Raw genomic sequence first — 18037 nt, forward strand, 5'->3', positions numbered from 1 at the left:
AAATTATTTTATCCTATTTCATAAAAATTTAAAAAAACTTTATAACCATTTAACTTATCACAACCCCAAATTTTACGCAGATCGATAAATCGATCGGTAAACAAAACTTGAGAGAACGCTCTCTGATAATTTTCACTTTTCATATCTTCGGGTTGTTTCAATAAATTAATTGCGGAATTCTTTATCATTCAAGTTTTTGTCTAGTCTATAAGATGTTTTAGCTAATAGATTTACGATTTACTACTTCCTACATCTTTCTATGTACAGGCATTTTTAAAAATCTATACTTTACGGTACTGTAGTTTCAATTTAAAAAGCAGCTGTAGTGTAGTCGACATTAAATCAATGCGCTATTTTTTAAGAAAAATTTGTATAATACAATTTTGTTTAACATATTAAATGAGAACATATCCAACCCGACATGCACATTTAGAGAATTTACTTACATGAAAAGGTTTAAAATAAGTTTTCCGATCAAGCAATATACTTTTAATCTAAACACTCAACGATCTGGTCGTCTGACTGGTCATCGCTGTCGCTCTCGTAATCACTCCCTTGCAAATCCTTCATTACCCGTATCTTAAAATTGGCGTAGGCATCACCGTGTCGGGGATAGTCGTCTTTTGAGTAGATAAAATCGTCATCATCAGACGACAATTCGTTAGTTGCATCCAAATACATTCCAGACATTTTCCCAATAACATCTTCATCACTTCTGAAATGAGATAATAAACTATAAGCATCAAATTGTGATTTTATTTTACAATTGGAAATTCATGATTGATTTACCCTTGTTCTTCATCGGGATCTGTATCAGGATATTCATTGCGGTAGTTGTTTTCATCATTCGAATCGTCACTGTGGTCGGTTTCACTGTCTTCATGATCTCCAGAGTTGTAATAGGGTTGAACACTACAAATAATAATAACAATAAAAAATATGAAGATTTAAAACAGAATCCACACTGATTATGTGTACCTCATGAGACGATCAATGTAAGAGTCATCAAATGTTCCTCCTTCACAGTAGTACAAATCAAAGACACACTCCTTCTCATTTTCTTTCAATACTTCACACTTCTCTACAACAAGAGGGATTCCATTGCAAGTGGCAATTTCACCTTTTTCATGTTCTTCAAGTACAAGGTCATAAACTTTCATCGTATTTGTGGCATCAAGATCCCGGAATGTGTTGAGAACCTAATAAATAAACTTTAACCAAGTTTAACAACTATGAGATTTATTTGAAAAATACCTTATATTTCTTTTCACTGTTTATAGCAACTGAACTTTCTTCTTTTCTTGACTGAAATGAAGAGCTTTTATAAGCCTTTAGAGTTTGACGGTGAGACAACAACTTTCCCTTTTCAACCAATTTAGCAATATTTTGCAAATTTTCTTCCTGTACAGTCCATCAATAGAATTACTAATTGGCAAACAAACATGAAAATCAAACCAAATACCTCATTCTCTGTAGATCCACAAAATCTGAAAATGTTCTCTTCAACTGCCTGTTCAGAACCTTCCACTTTAATACGTTTGGTTGCAAGAACAAGGGCTTCAGCTGGTTCCTGACTTTGCCTACGTTTAATTCTTACGATAGACGTCATTTTTGTGTGTAATTTTATTGAAATCCCGTTCAATTTAACGATTTGTTTCGAAATAACGACAGACACTTCGTAGTCTGTGGTAACGGTCTACTGTCTGCTCCCTTGGACAATTTGCTGGATTGCGTATTGGCGGGTGTTTAAATAGGGGGTTCTGAGATTCCCCGCCAGTTTCTCTAGTATCGGAGTCGAATTTTTTAAATTTTTAATTTTTAACTTGCCTAGCAATGTACAATAAAATTAATGAATTTGTTTCTTTTATTCTCTATTTTTGGAGATCAAAATTAACAAGTTATGGTAATTTTTTGTTATTCTAAGTCCTTTCTGATTTCAGAGACTTCGATGTCGAGTTCGAAAATTCCACGCTAGAGCTGAGTTGACCACGTGAAGTGATAGAAGAACGTAGCGTCTGCTTCAGCAAAGAAAGACGCATTGACATTTGCAAACTCAGTTTGTTCAAGTTAAAGCGAATTACAAAAAATGGTGAGCAACAAAAAATCCAGAGGAAGGAAGAAGTTTCAATATCATGTGGACAAAAAGAAGGTTGCAAAGAAGGCTAAAAAAGTTCCAAACATCAATTGGTAAGCATCATCTCCCTGTTTAGTGATTTTATTTTGTAAATGCTGATAATAATTAACTTTATTTATTTAGTAAAGCAATTAAAAATAGTTGGAGAGGTGATAAATCTGCAAGTACAAATCTAAGATCAATGGGTCTAGTGTACGATGCAAACAGATCATTACCTGTCAGCTCAAAGACGCCATTGGTAACATTTTTGTTAAAAAAGTTGTTTGCTCCTGTTGTCAAATTTAGAATTTTAAATTTTGATTAGGAACGTGTACCCAGAGAGCCTACAGCTGTCGTAAAAGAACTTGAACAGGAAATGAATGCCCCCAGAACGGGAACCATGAGGATGCCAAAAGAAAAGGTCAAGTGGATCGAGTATCTTCTTGGAAAGCACGGGGAAGACTATGAGGTGATTGGTGATTTATTTTAGTTGAAGAATGTGTGTGGCTATTAATGTTTGTTTTTTTTAATTTTCATTAGGCCATGGCCATGGACAAAAACAACCATTATCAAGAAACTGCAGCCCAGATAAGACAGAAAATCAAACAATTCAAGAAAAGGCCTGCTTACTTGGTCAAATTCATGAAAGCGTGTGGAAAACTACCACCTTCCCAAGAAGCTGTGAAGGAGTGATTTTTGAACATTTGTTTAATAAACTGTGGACTTTCTTTACATCTTTTTTAAGTGAAATTAATATGCTCATGTGTAAACATCACGGAAAAAAACTGCTGAGTGGACAAGGAATAACTTAGCCTGTACATCCTTTTTTGTTTTAATATTTAAAAAAAAAAGTTGAAATGGAATAGGAAAATAATAGGCAAGATTACAGTTTAGATAGTCCAATCATAATTTTAAAAAGAAAAAAAGCACTTAGCATTTATTAGAAACCTAATAGAAATGAGGACCTTTTGATAAGTAGCTGAAAATTCTCATTGCGTTTGCATAATGCCTGTGGATAGAAATGAAAAAGGCCGAGATTTTTACGGTTTCAATATTCTAAAGTCGATTATTTTCTACTTTCCGTAACCATCTCGTTATTTTTTCAGAGCAGCAGGGGCGTCGTCGTTCCATCTTATTGCACACCTTTGGTTTCTCACACGCCGTTGACGATTCTGTATAACGATGGCTTCCATTTCTAGTCTACGATATTATCGGTGTCTCTTTTTCTAACGTGGAGGGTGGAAACAAAGTTCTGGCAGCGCCCGCAAGTATATATTATCGTACATATACACTTGCATGGTCGAGTCTAATGATTGAATAGTTATATATACGGGATGGCTTAGCTTAGCGCGTATAAAAGGATCGACGACGGTTGAATTCGCAGTTGAGGGCATCTCTGTTGTTGTTGTGTGAGGGAAATATCTAATTGGATTAGGTCAAATAACGCTTTATCCTCTGCTCTCGGGTTCCTGCGGGTGTGCAAAGACGAATAGATAAACCCGACCAACTTTTTGATTATTCAATCCCTAAACACTGCGAAATTGCTTATTCAATCAGCGACATCACGGAAGAGCTTTATACCATTTCCTGGAAAGTTAAATACCAAAAAAAGTAGGAAATTGTAAAAATTCAGAGTCGCCAATTTGGCAACGCTTTTTAAGACTCTAGAGACCCACAGAAAAGAAATTGTCTCCGCATCTTTCTCTGCTACTCTTTTTATTATAAAATATAATCGCCTCGAAGAAAGAGTGTTTCCTTTGAGAAAAGATTGAATCCACTTGAGCAGATATGGCTTTGTTGTCTGGCTGCAGCCGGAAGCACAGCATTTGGGCCATCTTCTTGTTCGGCTTCGCACTACTCTTCGTCACCTACGCACATTTTCAATTGGATGCCAATCAAGTATTATTAGACCATTTGATTTCTACTCTTTTTCTTTAAATGGCCCCATTGTGTCCTAGCATTTTCTATTTTCTTTTATTAAAAGATTCAATTTGAGATCCAGACAAATGGCGACCGGAACAACGACAGTGAGAAAATGGAACAACCGGCAGAGTTTAAAACGATTCTCTACTGGAACGATTTCTTCGGCATCGAGGATTTCACGTTCGGCTTCGGACGTGAACCTTTTATTCAGGCTCAATGTCCCATTTCTACGTGCCAAGTGACCAACGACCGATCGCAATTCAACGGCAGCCAAGTCGTCGTCTTCTCCGCCCAGAATTTGAATTTCTCCGATTTGCCGCCTCACCGTTTCCCTCACCAGCGATTCGTTTTCTTTGAAATGGAGTCGCCAGTCAACACGGACCCGCAGTCGATGCTCGACCCACGCACTCGATTCTCCTTCTTCAATTGGACCATGACCTATCGGCTCGATTCCGACATTGTCCAGCGTGATTCCTACGGCTTTGTTGTCCCGCGTTCAAAGCATCCCATCAGCGCAATGAGCTATCCGACCTTCCAGCACAGCGGTGACGTCACGACATCCAGCCCATCACCATCCAGCGGCAAGAAGAAACTGACGGCCTGGTTCGTGTCCAACTGCGTCACGTCCATCCACCGGGAAGATTACGTGAAGGAACTGGGCCGACACGTACCTGTGGACATTTACGGCAAATGCGGCAACTTGTCCTGCGGCGACAGATGCCTGGAAATGATTCGCAGCGATTACAAGTTCTACGTGGCGTTCGAGAATTCATTTTGCACCGATTACGTGACGGAGAAATTGACGAGGGCCCTCCTCTACGACGCCGTGCCCATCGTCATGGGCGGAGTGGATTACAACCGATTCGCACCGCCTCATTCATTTATTGATGCCAAAGACTTTGACTCACCTGAGCAACTTGGCAATTATCTTCTCTTATTGAACGCGTCAGATTCGCTGTATGGGCGCTACTTTGAGTGGAAGCGACATTTCAATGTCCAGTTGACGACCAAACAGGGCTGGTGTCACCTGTGCAAATTGGCCAACGACGAACGATTGCCGTCCAAGACGTACGACGACATTTTCCAGTGGTGGGTCGACGATCCCGATACCTGCAATTTAAAGGTTGGAGATACGCCCATTCAGAGAACATCATAGTTTTTTTTAAAAAAATATGTTTTGGACAACTTTTTTTTAGTTTTAAATCAGTACCTGAAGGCTTTTCTGCGAAGGGCGCTTTCTATTCTCTTCCCTTTGTCCAGGAGTCCAGGATCAATTTTTCCATCTGAAATTTCAAATTGAAATAATTATTCTACAGAGATTTTCTTTCTTCGAATGTCATTTGGTTGGATTTGGGCGTTAACTATTTGACATTTTTTAAATCGACAAAGGTCGTTTGTGCATATTCGCAATATTAGACAATAAGGCCAAAGGATAAAATGTTAGAAATAACTTTTACAATGTTCATCTTATTTTTGTTCAACAAACTGATACTTTCATTAATCTCGCGTGTATACTTTCATGTAAATTGTTTGCGATCCTTCTTGTATTTCGCATCAGTAACAAGCAGGAGATTCAAAAATGAGTTTTGATTGGTTAAGACTAGCAAAAACAAATTTAAAAAAAAAAAAAAATTCAATAATTTGTTTTTGAAAAATGTAATGCAATGAAATCAAAGTTTTTCGTCTTAACCAAATAAACAATAAACTTGATAATATTTGGGTTGTCATTCAGTTTTATTTTGTTTGTTTTTTAACTCAATAAATAAATTCCTAGCTGATAACGAATGGGAAAAACCTGTCTGTGCTCTGTAGTTCTGACAGTTTACTGTTTAAGTTGCACCACCAGTGAGAACCACCAAGTGATTGGTTCACATGGATAATGTTGGGACAAGAAGACTCTGAAATGATTCCTTATTCATTTTCTACTAATTCTGCAATGCCTGGCCTAGAAAGAATAAGCCATGTCTGTCTCTGCCAGCTTGCTATACACTACAAAATGATTCACACTCGGGTTTACAAAATACAAAAATATACCTGCCAAAATATTAGTAGAATGTCCATTCCAGTGCACAATTGCAGGTGTTTAGATGATTTTTACACACTTTTAAAAATAAAAGAATAAGACAAAGTTTCGTACTTTCACGTGCGTGTCGTTGGCTAAATTGTAGTCTGCAATCTGGGATGTTGCATTTGTCAGATTGCGAAAATGAACCGGAATAAATTGACTCAAAAGCTCTGTCAAAAGTCAATGAGTTTATTATTAAATTTAGACTAAAAAAAAAATTAAAAAAAATAAAACTAAATAAATTGAATAAAACCAGATAATAGCGATTAAATTAAATTTGCAATACTAAAAGTTGAGTGTCCATTAGTGCACCATGGTCCATGGTATTTCGGAGAATGAGTTTTTAGCAGCAGCGAGGAATTTCAAGTTTGGTAGTACAAGGGCCAATCCTCTCGAGAGGGACACCTGCATTATTCCCTTGGCCGGCCGGCTGGCCGGCCGCCCGTCCAGACAATTCCCTTGTGCCCGTCGCTGCTGTGGATGACATGATTTGAGGACGGCGAAACTTTGATTTCATCCACAAAGGGAAAAGTCGACGACACTCATCAAACGAGCGCGGTACATGTCGAAAACTTGGAAATTATATAATAGAAAAAGCCCCAAAATGTTGGTTTGTTCGTCCAATTGAAGGTCGAAACGACAGCAGCAGCAGCTCATCCGGACGCAACCCGGAAGAGAAAGAGAGCTTTCAAGCGCCCAGCATTGAATAATAAATAATAATCTAAACGGACTTTTGTCAACCGAGCGAGAGATGCCAGCAGCAGTTTAGAATGGGCCCAGCAGCAGCAGCAGCAGCATCAAAGTTTTGGCCGGACGGCCAGATTATTATTCCCTGATGGTCCATCACCCAAAACTTTGGCTGGAATAACCGCCACTACCGGGCCAGAGGAGAAAGAGTTGGTCAGACTATTATTTCGCACCCAACGTAACAATAACTTTGTCGCTCTGTGCGTTGATGGCGATGATTATTTGGTCTGGTTGTATTCGCCTATTCATTTCCTACTATAGTCTCGATTATAGTGGCTATGATGATGTGGTGGTTTCTGCGGTCACGTGTGTCACGGAGAACAAACCAGCAGCAGACGAGGAAATGTCTGCACCATGCAGCCATTGCTCTCCAACTTTTCTTTTCTCCTTTTCTCCTTTTGACTTTTGATTTTGCATATTTCCCTTTGATTTGTCAAGTCCCGTGGGCATATAGAGACGCAGCGACGGCGCTTACATCAATACTCAAAAAATCAAAAAGTGTCGCCGTCGTCGTCGTCGTGCCCATTATTATGCAAACCCCTGCTGATGCACCGACCCCATCAGCATTATTTCCCTTGTCTATTTCTTATCTTTTCTTTTATATATGTACCAATTCACATCCATATAACATAGTCGACTGGGAAATAAAGAAACCAACACAAGGAGGGAGACAATGAAACGTGTGATGAACCCGTTTGTCGTTCGTCGTCCTCGCATTGGCTATGCACGTCAGAGCACGTCGGGATTATTTTTTAAAAAATCCCGAATAAAAGTTTTGACAATAGGCGGTGGCGGCGACGGTGGGGGGATTTGTTCTAATGGATGTGGAATCGTTTGGCCTCCAATTATTTTCACACGTTGGTTATATTCGCCGACGTGTGAAAATCAACTCTTTTTTTCTTATTCCAGTGGGGAGGTGGTCTGCCAATGGAAGATAAAAGGCAACGCCCAAAAAAAGTCAGTGGCGGGATATATAAATCCCGGCGGCGTCGATATTTAAGTTTGCGGCCGTGTTGTGTGTGTGTGTGAGCTATTACTTGGAGGAATTGACCTCTCAGACCATCATCTCTTTTCGGCGGATATATGGCATTTAGATTCATCCATCATCCACTGCTGTCATTTGGAGAAAAGCTGCACAGCACAGAAAGAGAAATATAGACTATTACTCTCTATACAGCTATATATAAAGCTTTTATATATATATAGAGCTTGCCGTGTATGTCGTTTACTTGATATATAAATCCTGTCTATTTTTATAAGCGCAGTGCCTCTTCATCATCGTCATTGATGTGTGTGCTGTGTGTCTACAACTGGCCGAGATGATGGCCGGCTCTTAAATACACAAGTGGACCCATCACCCAACAGCGCACAGCACACAACACACTTCAAAGTTCTCTATAAATATTAAAAGAAAAAGGATGAGCTAGTATACTCTATATATATTGGCCAGCCCAGATGGCCTATATATTCTCTGATGTGGTGGGACATGCCATTAGGCGCGTGTTGCAAGTGTTATTGTTACACACATATTTCTATAGATTGATGGGGGGAAACAGGGGCGAAATCCTTTTTTGAAAAAAGAAAGAAACAACATTCCTTTTCCATTAGACACAGCACGAAAAAGGCACTTCTATCTATAGTTCGTTTTATATATAATAGACTCTCAAAGAAAAGTGATGGCCAGGACGAATGAGCATTTGATGGCTGAGCCGGATTTCGACTCTCTCTCGGACACATGATTTCTGGGCAAGTAGAAGAATAACAAAAGGCGATGTGGAATCCATCAGTAAAAAGTAGAAAATGTCTTTTCTTCTTCTTCTTCTTTATAATAGACGAGATGGACCTTTTTGCCATGATGGGTTCATTCCATTAGTTATAGACTTGTTTTGTGTCTCTCTATAGATTCTTTGTGACTTATTTTCTTTTACTAAAGGCGCCGTGCAATTCTATAGAGATGCCACCATCCTATATCGCGGCCAGCAGCTAATAGCTCATATTGATGGATGGAAAAAAAGGATCGTTGCTGGGAGTGACAGTTTGGATCATCTTTTTGAACGGAAATCTAAAAATAGTCCATCCCCGTTTGATATCTGATGATGCCAAAGAATAATCTATAATAAATAACGTCGTCGACTATATCTATCTATTCTAAAAGAAAGAAAAGAAATGATATATAGAGACTCATCATCATCCAAGGTTGGATGTAGACTCAACTGATGGACGGCCATTGTTCCGCGGCATCACGATGGATCGTTTGCTGCGCGCGGGACTGCTGTGCTGATGTGCGGGCGTTACATCATCCCTATTCCAGGAAGCCCAGCAGGACAATCCTCCTGCTGTGTGTAGCCTAACGGGGCTTCTTTCGAAATTGCGGAATCTTGGTGAATCTAATGAATAATAACCGCCGAGGGAGTTGAAAGAAGAAGATGAAAGAGAAGGGCGACATTTTTCGATTGATGAAATTCGCCATCAGCGGACGATGTTTTATATCATCTCAAAAAAGAGAATATCAAAGTCAAAATGCCGAGTGAATAATAAAAGAAAGAAGAAGATGATGATGAAGTGCTAATATTCAAGGCGAGAAATGATCATCGGGGCTTTCATCATCAATCACGGCCAATTTCACAGTCTCTCCGCTTTGTTGCTGTTGTGTAATCATCCCATAGACGTCAATGAAGATACGTGGTGAGACTGTGTGTCTCTATTTCATAGGGGGACATAGGGGAATTTGATATTATCCATCAAGGAAAAACGGCGCATGCTGATCCTATACCGCGGCGGATGAAAAGAAGAAGAAGAATGACGCACGTGTTAGGCCTACACACATCCCGCAATATAGTATAACCACATGATAAATACGTACACAGCATCACAAAAGGTTAGAGTCTATTCAGGATCGATGTACAGTACTTCCATAAATAGGAGTCCTTTCCGGCATCAGCCCACGCTGATCCAGCACCGCGCCGGCCGAAGTGAATAAAAGAAGGAGAAGAATATAAAAACATGCGGGTGCGATTGCTGGTTTCTCTATTGTGGCAATATTTATTATTATTATATTCGCCTTTGGCCTTTTATTATAGGCAGCTCGTTAGATCGATTTTGTATCTATTCCTTGCTCCTTTTAAAATTTGGCCAGGGTGAATTCTTGTGTTTAATAGCTGAAAAAGGCCCCCAAAAAAGAAAAAGAAGAAGCCTGAGCTACATATAGGGATATGAATAACATCTAGAGAATAGGCTATCTATATGTTATTCTCATTTTCTTTTTCCTTTTGTTGGCTTTCATCATTTTCTCTATGTATAGCACGCCATCACAGCAGCAGACATGAAAGAGAACCTATTTCTATTTCTATCTCTTTCCTGATATAGCTTTCTTATATTTCTTGTGTATTTATATTCTCCCAGTGTTGTCCTATCACATCCCTATACAAATCAGGAGCTATATAGCAGAGGAGCAGCTATATAGCTGTAGATCCTGTGTGAACCTGCTCTCATTGTGTGAGCTCTTTTTTTATTTTTCCAGCTCGTCGCGTCGAGAGTTTTGCTGCTGCTGCTGGCCAGCGGGACAGAACGAAATGACGTGTCGTTCGGCTCCCTATGCACCGCGGCCGTCCTCTCTCAACTCACGACTTTAGTACTTGTATATCTCTCAGGACTGTCAAACGTGAAACAGACTCCTTCCTTGCGCTGATGTAAGGAGCACTCCATTTATAGACACAAGATCCTTACAACACCCAAATCCAAGGGCTCCGTTTGTAATGCTTCTTCTTATATTTATTTGATTATATAAGTTGGCCCGTCTGCTATTTTCGCAAGGGTGTAGATAGCCTACTATGGTGTACAGTAAGGCCAGCCAGCCAAGAATAATATTACATTTATCTGGAGCGGAATGGATAATAGCATCAAACGATTTTCATCATGGCCGCCATCCGATGCTGCTGCTGATGGACCTTGAATAAGACGGAAGTGAAAGGTAATATAACGGCCGTCCGGCTGATATTTATTCCGAGCCGTGGGTATAAATAAAAGCCCCCGCTCCGGCCGGATCTTTATACTGATCCTCTCTCTCTCTCTAATGCAGTAGCAGCTCAGAGATTTCATATTATTTTGCTGGCCCGCGCTTAACCGTCTGGTCTCTAGATGGAGACAGTCTGCTGTAGCTGCTGATGCACATGATGTGTCCGGTTGTAAATTCGTTTCTGATACGGACGGACAGACGGACATCATAACTTGGCCAGCCTGCAGTGCCTGCACTGCAATAATCAGGCCAGCAAAAGTATAAAGTCTATGACATCATCATCATCTTATATTCCGTGCTGGCTCCATCTTTTTATTATTATTGGCGCTCCGCTTTCATCTTCATCTAACAGTTCCTGCTGCTGCTGGATGGATGCGGATCATCCGCTCTTCCTTGATGCCATCCATCCGGACTATATAACTTTTTCTTTTTCACATCCAGCATCCGCCGAAAGCCCCCCTGGCACAACAGAGAGAAAGTTACGGCCCGGCTACATTTTTTAGCTCTGATGGCAACGCTGAACTTATTCATCATCACAAAATAATCCTCGACTTTTGGCTGTGTTGGCCACTCACGTAGCCTTGTATACACGCCCAGCAGCACCACACAGGCATATTATAGAAGCGACGGGCATCAGCGCAACTCGACAAGACCACAGGGACTGCATTGCTGGCCAAATATCTATACAGCAGAGAGAAAAAAAGACCCAGCAAAAGGCCAGCAAATAACTTCCACCACATCCAGCATCGCCCCTGCTGTACTAAATGTTTTTACATGATGTTGACTAATGCTGGACTAGCTATACAAAAGTTTAGAGTTGACGGTCGTGATCACCTATACTATATTTGCACTTTGTTATATAACATATAAGATCGGGACATGAGACGGACAAGTGCAGAAGCGCCCAGTCATTTATGATGTTATTTAGCTGATGATTATAGGCCTAATAAATTGGAGCTTAATTGAAAACACGAACGGTTGATGATGGACTGGTCCAACTTTCGACTTATTTCGATGGCTAATTATTAGATGATGTACGCCCCATCTAACCATCAGCAGGTTGAACGTGAAAAGGTGCTGGTGGAAAGAGGTGTGGCTTCTTTTCTTCTTCTTCCCTTTTTGTATTATTTTCGACAGCAGGCACAACTTGCTACTTTGCCGATTGTTGAACGCCAGCAAAGAAGAAGAAGATGAAGCTGAAAAGAAGTCGGATAGAGAAAAAGAGACTGGCGCATCGCATCCAATTTGTCTAAAAGCCCGCTGAGGTACATACAAGAGCAGGGGGAAAAAGAACTGCTGAGAGAAGAAGAATGCAAGCAGGTCCTCTATAGCAATGCCGGTCCTCTATATCTATAAAAACCCAGTCTGAGCAGCAGCAGGAATATAAATTTAAAAGAAGAAGAAAAAGGATATAGAAAGTGCTGGGATGATGATGTGCTGGAGCAGAGATAAAGGCCTTTCTCTATTCCACAGCAGCCATGCTGGCAGCACAGCCATGGCTGTGATGGCATTTTACAAAAAAGAAATAAAAAGTAGGCTATATAAGCCATCAATTCTCTTTTGGTGATGAATGAATGTCCCCCAACAGGATCGCAGCAGCAGCAGCAGCACCAGGCCAATTTCCATCGGGACTCGTCGTTTTATTTATATACAAGAGAAATGTATAAAAATAACGTGCGCGGTGCGTGATTTTTGTCCTTTATAGACTTTTGCTTTTAAACAATCACGATGGTCTTATTATATATATAAGAGTTCATCCACCTTTATTCTATTCACTATCCCATCTCTAAACTATATTTAGTAGACAAAAGGAAAGCTGATCTTTTCTATTATTCGCCATTTTATCGATTTAGTTATACAATCCAGTATTGATACAGGTAGGTAGTATAGAGAATATATACGTATATGTTGGCTCTTCGGTTAAGTCTAATCAGAAATTTACATGTTTCAATGTGTATAGCACAGCAGCACACAACCAAGAAAAGAAAGAAAGAAAGAAGAAAATTCTGAGAATAAATAATAGGAGGGAAAAGTTCTCTATACATTTCTACATCACAGGCAGCAGCAACAATGTAAGTTATTACTTATTAGTGAGTCTGCACGGGTAGCCTACTATAATATAGCTGCTGCTGGTCGGGTATATGTAGCCTATACGTATAGAAGAAAAAAGAAGCGCATAGAGCAGCAGCAGATGGCAAGTCATAAAGATGATGAGTTTTCCCCAGCTGCAGCAGCAGCAGCAAGCCTATACATAATACACAGCAGCATACATAGCATACAGCACATGTATGACCGGCCGCCCACCTCTCCTTCGTCGTCGTATTTTATACAAAGCGGGCGACGCCCAGTCAAGTGAAAATTGTCTAGAAAAATGTCGAATTTGGTGGTCGGGTTGATTGGAAAAAATTGCCATCCAATCGAAAAGCTGTTGCCGAAAAACATTTGCACACGGGCCATCAATTGCTGTGAGGGCGACCAAGTGAATCCAATTAGAAATTGATTATCGATCGCCGCTACATATATAACAAGCTGGCAGCACTATATAGGAAAATATATAGCCAAGGCCTACAACTATCTAAAATAATATTTGAAACGATTTTAAAACCTTGTTGGATCTAAAAGAAGAAGAAGAAGAGAGTGTGTTTTTCCTCTCTCTCTCGTGTGCCATGTCGAGCGCATATCGTCAGAGTGTGTGTCTAATAATATAGAGAGAGGGGGGGAAATCTCATCAAATGGCTTCCATCGCATTAAGCAGACGAGCCCGGATTGGAGAGGGGGACCACCCACCCGCTTTATATAGATATAGGATAGACTTTATATACATTTTTGGCTGCTCTACATATAAACACACAAACATGCTGATGATATAGAATATCAAAAGCTATACAAGGCCGGGCTAGTTCATATAGGTGTCGTCTGCTGGGGGCGATATTTTGATACGCCATTTCCGTTTCCCCTCATCTCCGTTTTCTTCTTCTTCCTGCTGAGGGGAAATTGCATTTGGAGTGTTAAACGCCAAGCCTTTGAAGGAAAAGAAGAAAGAATAAAGCGTGTCACGAAAGATAGCTGGAATAAGGTGCTGCCTGGTGGTAATATATGAGCATATAGGTTATAGCTGGGCGCGATTGAATTAGGTCATCATAGATATCGCCGCCCTGTGCTCCTATAGCTCTTGTATAATATAAGCCGTTTCTTTTTGGGGGGTGGGATCTCATCCCTTGGGGGAAATGAAAACCAAAGGCGACGAAAAATGTCTAAAATAATATAAGAGCAGTTTTAGCATTTGCTGGCATCAGCGCCTTCATTTGCAGTTATAACGTTTGAGCTTTCACCTTTTAGGCGATTTATTATATCGGCGTTATAATATCACAAGATTGGGCAATTCTTTCGATGAAAAGTGATTCCAACTAGAAATGGCAAAGTGAAATGATGTTTTGGTGACGTGTCTAAAGTTAAAAAGATGGCCGCGGTATTATATCCATTCATCCAGCAGCAGCATCCGCTTTTTCCCTTTGAAATAAAAAAGAAAGAGGTGATAAAAGCTGCTGGACTGGACTGGACTGGCGAGTGCTGCAAACGACTCTCTATTATACACACACATGTATGAAATGTCTCAAAAGATTCTGTTTGCTGCTGCTGGTTATTCCAGCAGCAGGAGCGAGAGAGAGAGCGACATTTCAACACTTGTATAATACGACGTGGTCCGCACTCCAAACATCTTCTTCTATATATGTACCCGCCAACTTTTGTATTTCATTTTATTTCCCAGTTTGACTCTGCGCACCGGTTCTCTTTTTATAGGGGGTTCTTTCTCCCTCCTCTCTTTAAATGGATATCTTTTTATTCCACGTCTTTCTCTACAGATCCGGGCTGTACAGCACGGATATAACCCAAGAGCAGTCCGTCTGGCTCTCTTTCTAGTACGACGATTGAAAGAAAAGGGGAATTTCAATGGATCAAACGTGGGGTCTGCAACCCCGCCGCCCCAATTGTATTTTCCAGCGGCAGCATTTCATCATTCCGGATAATAAATAAATACAAGCGTGGAATGAGGAGCGCGCTCACTTGGATAGATGCAGCAGCACATGTTTCCAATCAGATGATGCGATGATGCCCGGTGAATCTATAGTACATTCACTGGTGCTCCTATACCCATGTTTGGTTGTATTATATAATAGACGAATGTATTACACAAGGTAATTCAGACTTTTTCTGCATCATCAGAGAGAGAGAGAAATGGCAATGGCGGATTATTCCCCGGTCTAATGTGGACGATGAGGTAGAGAGAGAGACGAGTCTTTTTCTTCTTCTTTTGTTGCAATTGCCATGGAATTTCTAATGTAATAACAAAAAAGAGAGAGGACAGCACGACCCTTGATCTCTTTTTTTGAATGATTCAATAGTCAATCACTCGGCATCAGAATTTTCCCTTTTTCTTTCTTTCTTTCTTTCTTTCTTTTATAAGAAAAGGGGGAAACTGGAGAGATATGTAGAAAGACGCGTGCGCACGGGATTGGTTATGCACAGGATCCAGCGACATCCAGCAGGAGCAGCAGAGAAGAGAATATGGCACCGCAGATGCAGGTCGAATCTTTTTCAATCGATTTCTTCTTCTTCTTCTGATTCGCTCACGTCTCAATCGCAACTGCACAAAGTCTATATATATGCGACTCATTTGACTTTTTCTGGGGGAAATATTATCATTCAAACTTGGCCATGTCTATATCTACATATACCTATACGGCCGCAGCAGTCATGTTATGTGATTGCGCTGCTGTCGTGTCGATGGCAGGAGCAGCACAACATCGCACGCTAAAAGAACATTTTCAAAGTTGAACGACAAAACATCAGCAGCAGCAGTCGTCCATCAAAGTTTGTTGGATGCGACAGCGTTTTTCTAGTCCTCGTTAAAACCCACGGGCCAATGGAAATCGCCCATATCAACAAACAGGAAAAACAAGACCCTGCTGCACCAATTTTCTCCAAATGTCTCAAAGTGCATGAACCCCCCAAATCAAAAAGAAGAAGAAATTTCCAACTTGCTGGCAGTTGTACAACAACGACATTGCTGCTGGAATCATCCTGATGCGAGCGCGTTCAATATAAAAACCGTTTGAATTGCTGCACAATATGACGATGTACGTCCACAAAAGACAAAAGAGCTTTTGTATATACATGTCGAACTATATAGGGGACACTGTGCTGGTGTGGGGGAGGGTTCAAAGGACGACAGTGTCGTCTGTCATTCAACGACGATCGCTGATGATGATGATGATGATGAGACTGTTGGCTGATGCATGTTTTGGCTGTTGTTTCGGTCACGATTCACCTATAGACTCCCACACACATACTACCCGACGACGACGAGAGCGTCATCGACTAATATATATCTGCAACTTGGGTGTCCATATATACGATTCCTCATCCCTTATTATATATTCGACGATAATAAGACCATTTGAGCACTGCTGGTGGTGAATGGCAAACGACAAAATTCTGATTGTGGGTGGGTGGTCGGATACTAATTGACACGGTATGATGAATCGCCTGCTGGTCTTGTCTCTCGTTAAATTAAGACAAATTGGTGGGGGGAAATCAAAAATAAAAAGACCAAGAAAATAAAAGACCCCCCACCGCCACTGCTATTATTATTTTTATTAAATCGATTGAAATGTCCACCAGCACGAGGCGGAGCATCAGCAATATTTTCTTTCTTCTTTCTCTTTTGTCTGTTTTGTGTGATTTGCTGCTGCTGTTGGTTTCCCGGCTTCATCCACTCATCCATGTGTTGATATAATATCGCGTGAGGCTTTTATAGCCTACTCCTATAACCCATAACCCATCTGTCAATGCCAACTGTCATCTTATACTACTGCCGACTACTATGCACTCCTGGCCAGCTCCTTTTACATTTCTTCTTCTTTTAATACCAGAGAGACGAGAGAGAGAGAAATAAGACGCACCGCCGCCGCCCAGTGATGCTGGTCACCCCCCCCCCCCCCCCCCCCGTCCGTCCGTCCATCCGTCCGGTTCTCGTCGGCGGATTGTCTTGTTTTCCATTTGCTGCTGCTATTCGGGTTCCGTTCCGTTCCGTTCCAGCCATTCTCTCATTTCCTTCCCTTTTTCTTTCTCTTTATTTCTTTATTTCTCCTCCTGTCATTTGTCGTCGTCTCTGATTTCCTTTTCCTTTTCCTCGTCGTGATCTTTCCGGTTCGGGATATTTCCCGCTCCCTCCCCCCTTCATCCCGATGAGTCCTGCACTGCACAAAGAACAAAATACGGAAGCAGCAGCAGCAAGCAGAGATCGGAAACAAAAGGAATGGCACAGACTCTCTTTCCTTCTCCACGACGACGACGACTATCAACTCGGATGGCCATGGCATGTGACAATAGATATTGGCATACATATACTCTTCCTCCTCCTCCTCCTACCCCAGCCCCTCCAGCATACCACCCACACTTGCAATCTCAGCTGATGTGTGGGGGTTGTTGTGTATTGGACTACTATATACAGTACTGTATACTATAGATATACGTTCGTGTACAAGTGCTGTGCCAGTAGATCTATATCAAATAGACAGCAACTGCTATATGCTGAGAACATATCTACTACTACATTTAATCTGGTGCGCATCTATACAACCGTCGTGTGCTGCGTATGCTGGGTATATAGTCGTAGTCGCTAGTATTATAATGATATGAACTCGTATGTCAACATGGAGGCGATTGCTGTTGTGATACTCGTCGGGTTTCACACTGACTGGCGAGCACGACACGGAATAATAGACGACGACGACAATAACACAAGTGTGGGCGGGTCTCTTCCATTTCTCTCCATCTATATAGATTTATTGTATAATAATAATAATATAAGGCCTACGTAGTATACAATTTGAATAACATCAATAGAGGCGTATAGGAATCAACTTTGATTCACATAGTTATGATTATTGTCATAATCCAGCCGATTTCCCAGCTACTATATTTCGTATTACGTGTGTCTATTATAGATGGAAAGTAAAGCAGTCGTCGTACTATGCCATGTATTTGAATGTCGTCTATGGGAGGAGCTGCTGCTGATGGCCGACCGGAGTCTTTCTATGATGTAAAATAACAACACAAAGAGACGACGAGAGAGAAATTATTATCCACAGCACAACATACAGCAGTTGAT

At 40.8% G+C, this 18037-nt stretch overlaps 4 protein-coding genes across 5 annotated transcripts in view; 2 read left to right on the forward strand and 2 right to left on the reverse strand.

Moving 5' to 3' along the window:
- Nucleotides 1–18037, reverse strand: part of LOC124349621 (LIM homeobox transcription factor 1-alpha-like) — a 947038-nt gene that overhangs the window by 121076 nt on the left and 807925 nt on the right. The window lies entirely within an intron of this gene.
- Nucleotides 338–1836, reverse strand: LOC124349907 (probable RNA polymerase II nuclear localization protein SLC7A6OS). Of its 2 annotated transcripts, none has more exons than XM_046800840.1 (5): nt 1463–1836; nt 1255–1401; nt 979–1199; nt 790–912; nt 338–715 (listed from the first exon to the last, which is right to left on the reverse strand). In XM_046800840.1, exons 1-5 carry the CDS (start codon nt 1607–1609, stop codon nt 490–492), a joined length of 864 nt encoding a protein of 287 aa, XP_046656796.1. In that variant the 5' UTR covers nt 1610–1836; the 3' UTR covers nt 338–489. The 2 variants fall into 2 exon arrangements, with proteins under 2 accessions (XP_046656796.1, XP_046656797.1); XM_046800841.1 differs by having other exon boundaries at nt 338–712; nt 1463–1782.
- On the forward strand, nt 1941–2845 carry LOC124350082 (nucleolar protein 16-like). The gene is made up of 4 exons (XM_046801094.1): nt 1941–2187; nt 2258–2372; nt 2439–2582; nt 2654–2845. The coding sequence occupies exons 1-4, from the start codon at nt 2087–2089 to the stop codon at nt 2804–2806; spliced, it is 513 nt and encodes a 170-aa protein (XP_046657050.1). The 5' UTR covers nt 1941–2086; the 3' UTR covers nt 2807–2845.
- LOC124348464 (alpha-(1,3)-fucosyltransferase C-like) lies at nt 4395–5192 on the forward strand. Its single transcript, XM_046798685.1, has one exon. It carries the CDS (start codon nt 4395–4397, stop codon nt 5190–5192), a length of 798 nt encoding a protein of 265 aa, XP_046654641.1.

Source organism: Daphnia pulicaria, chromosome 7, assembly GCF_021234035.1.
Source record: "Daphnia pulicaria isolate SC F1-1A chromosome 7, SC_F0-13Bv2, whole genome shotgun sequence".
Classification (NCBI taxonomy): Eukaryota; Metazoa; Arthropoda; class Branchiopoda; order Diplostraca; family Daphniidae; genus Daphnia; species Daphnia pulicaria.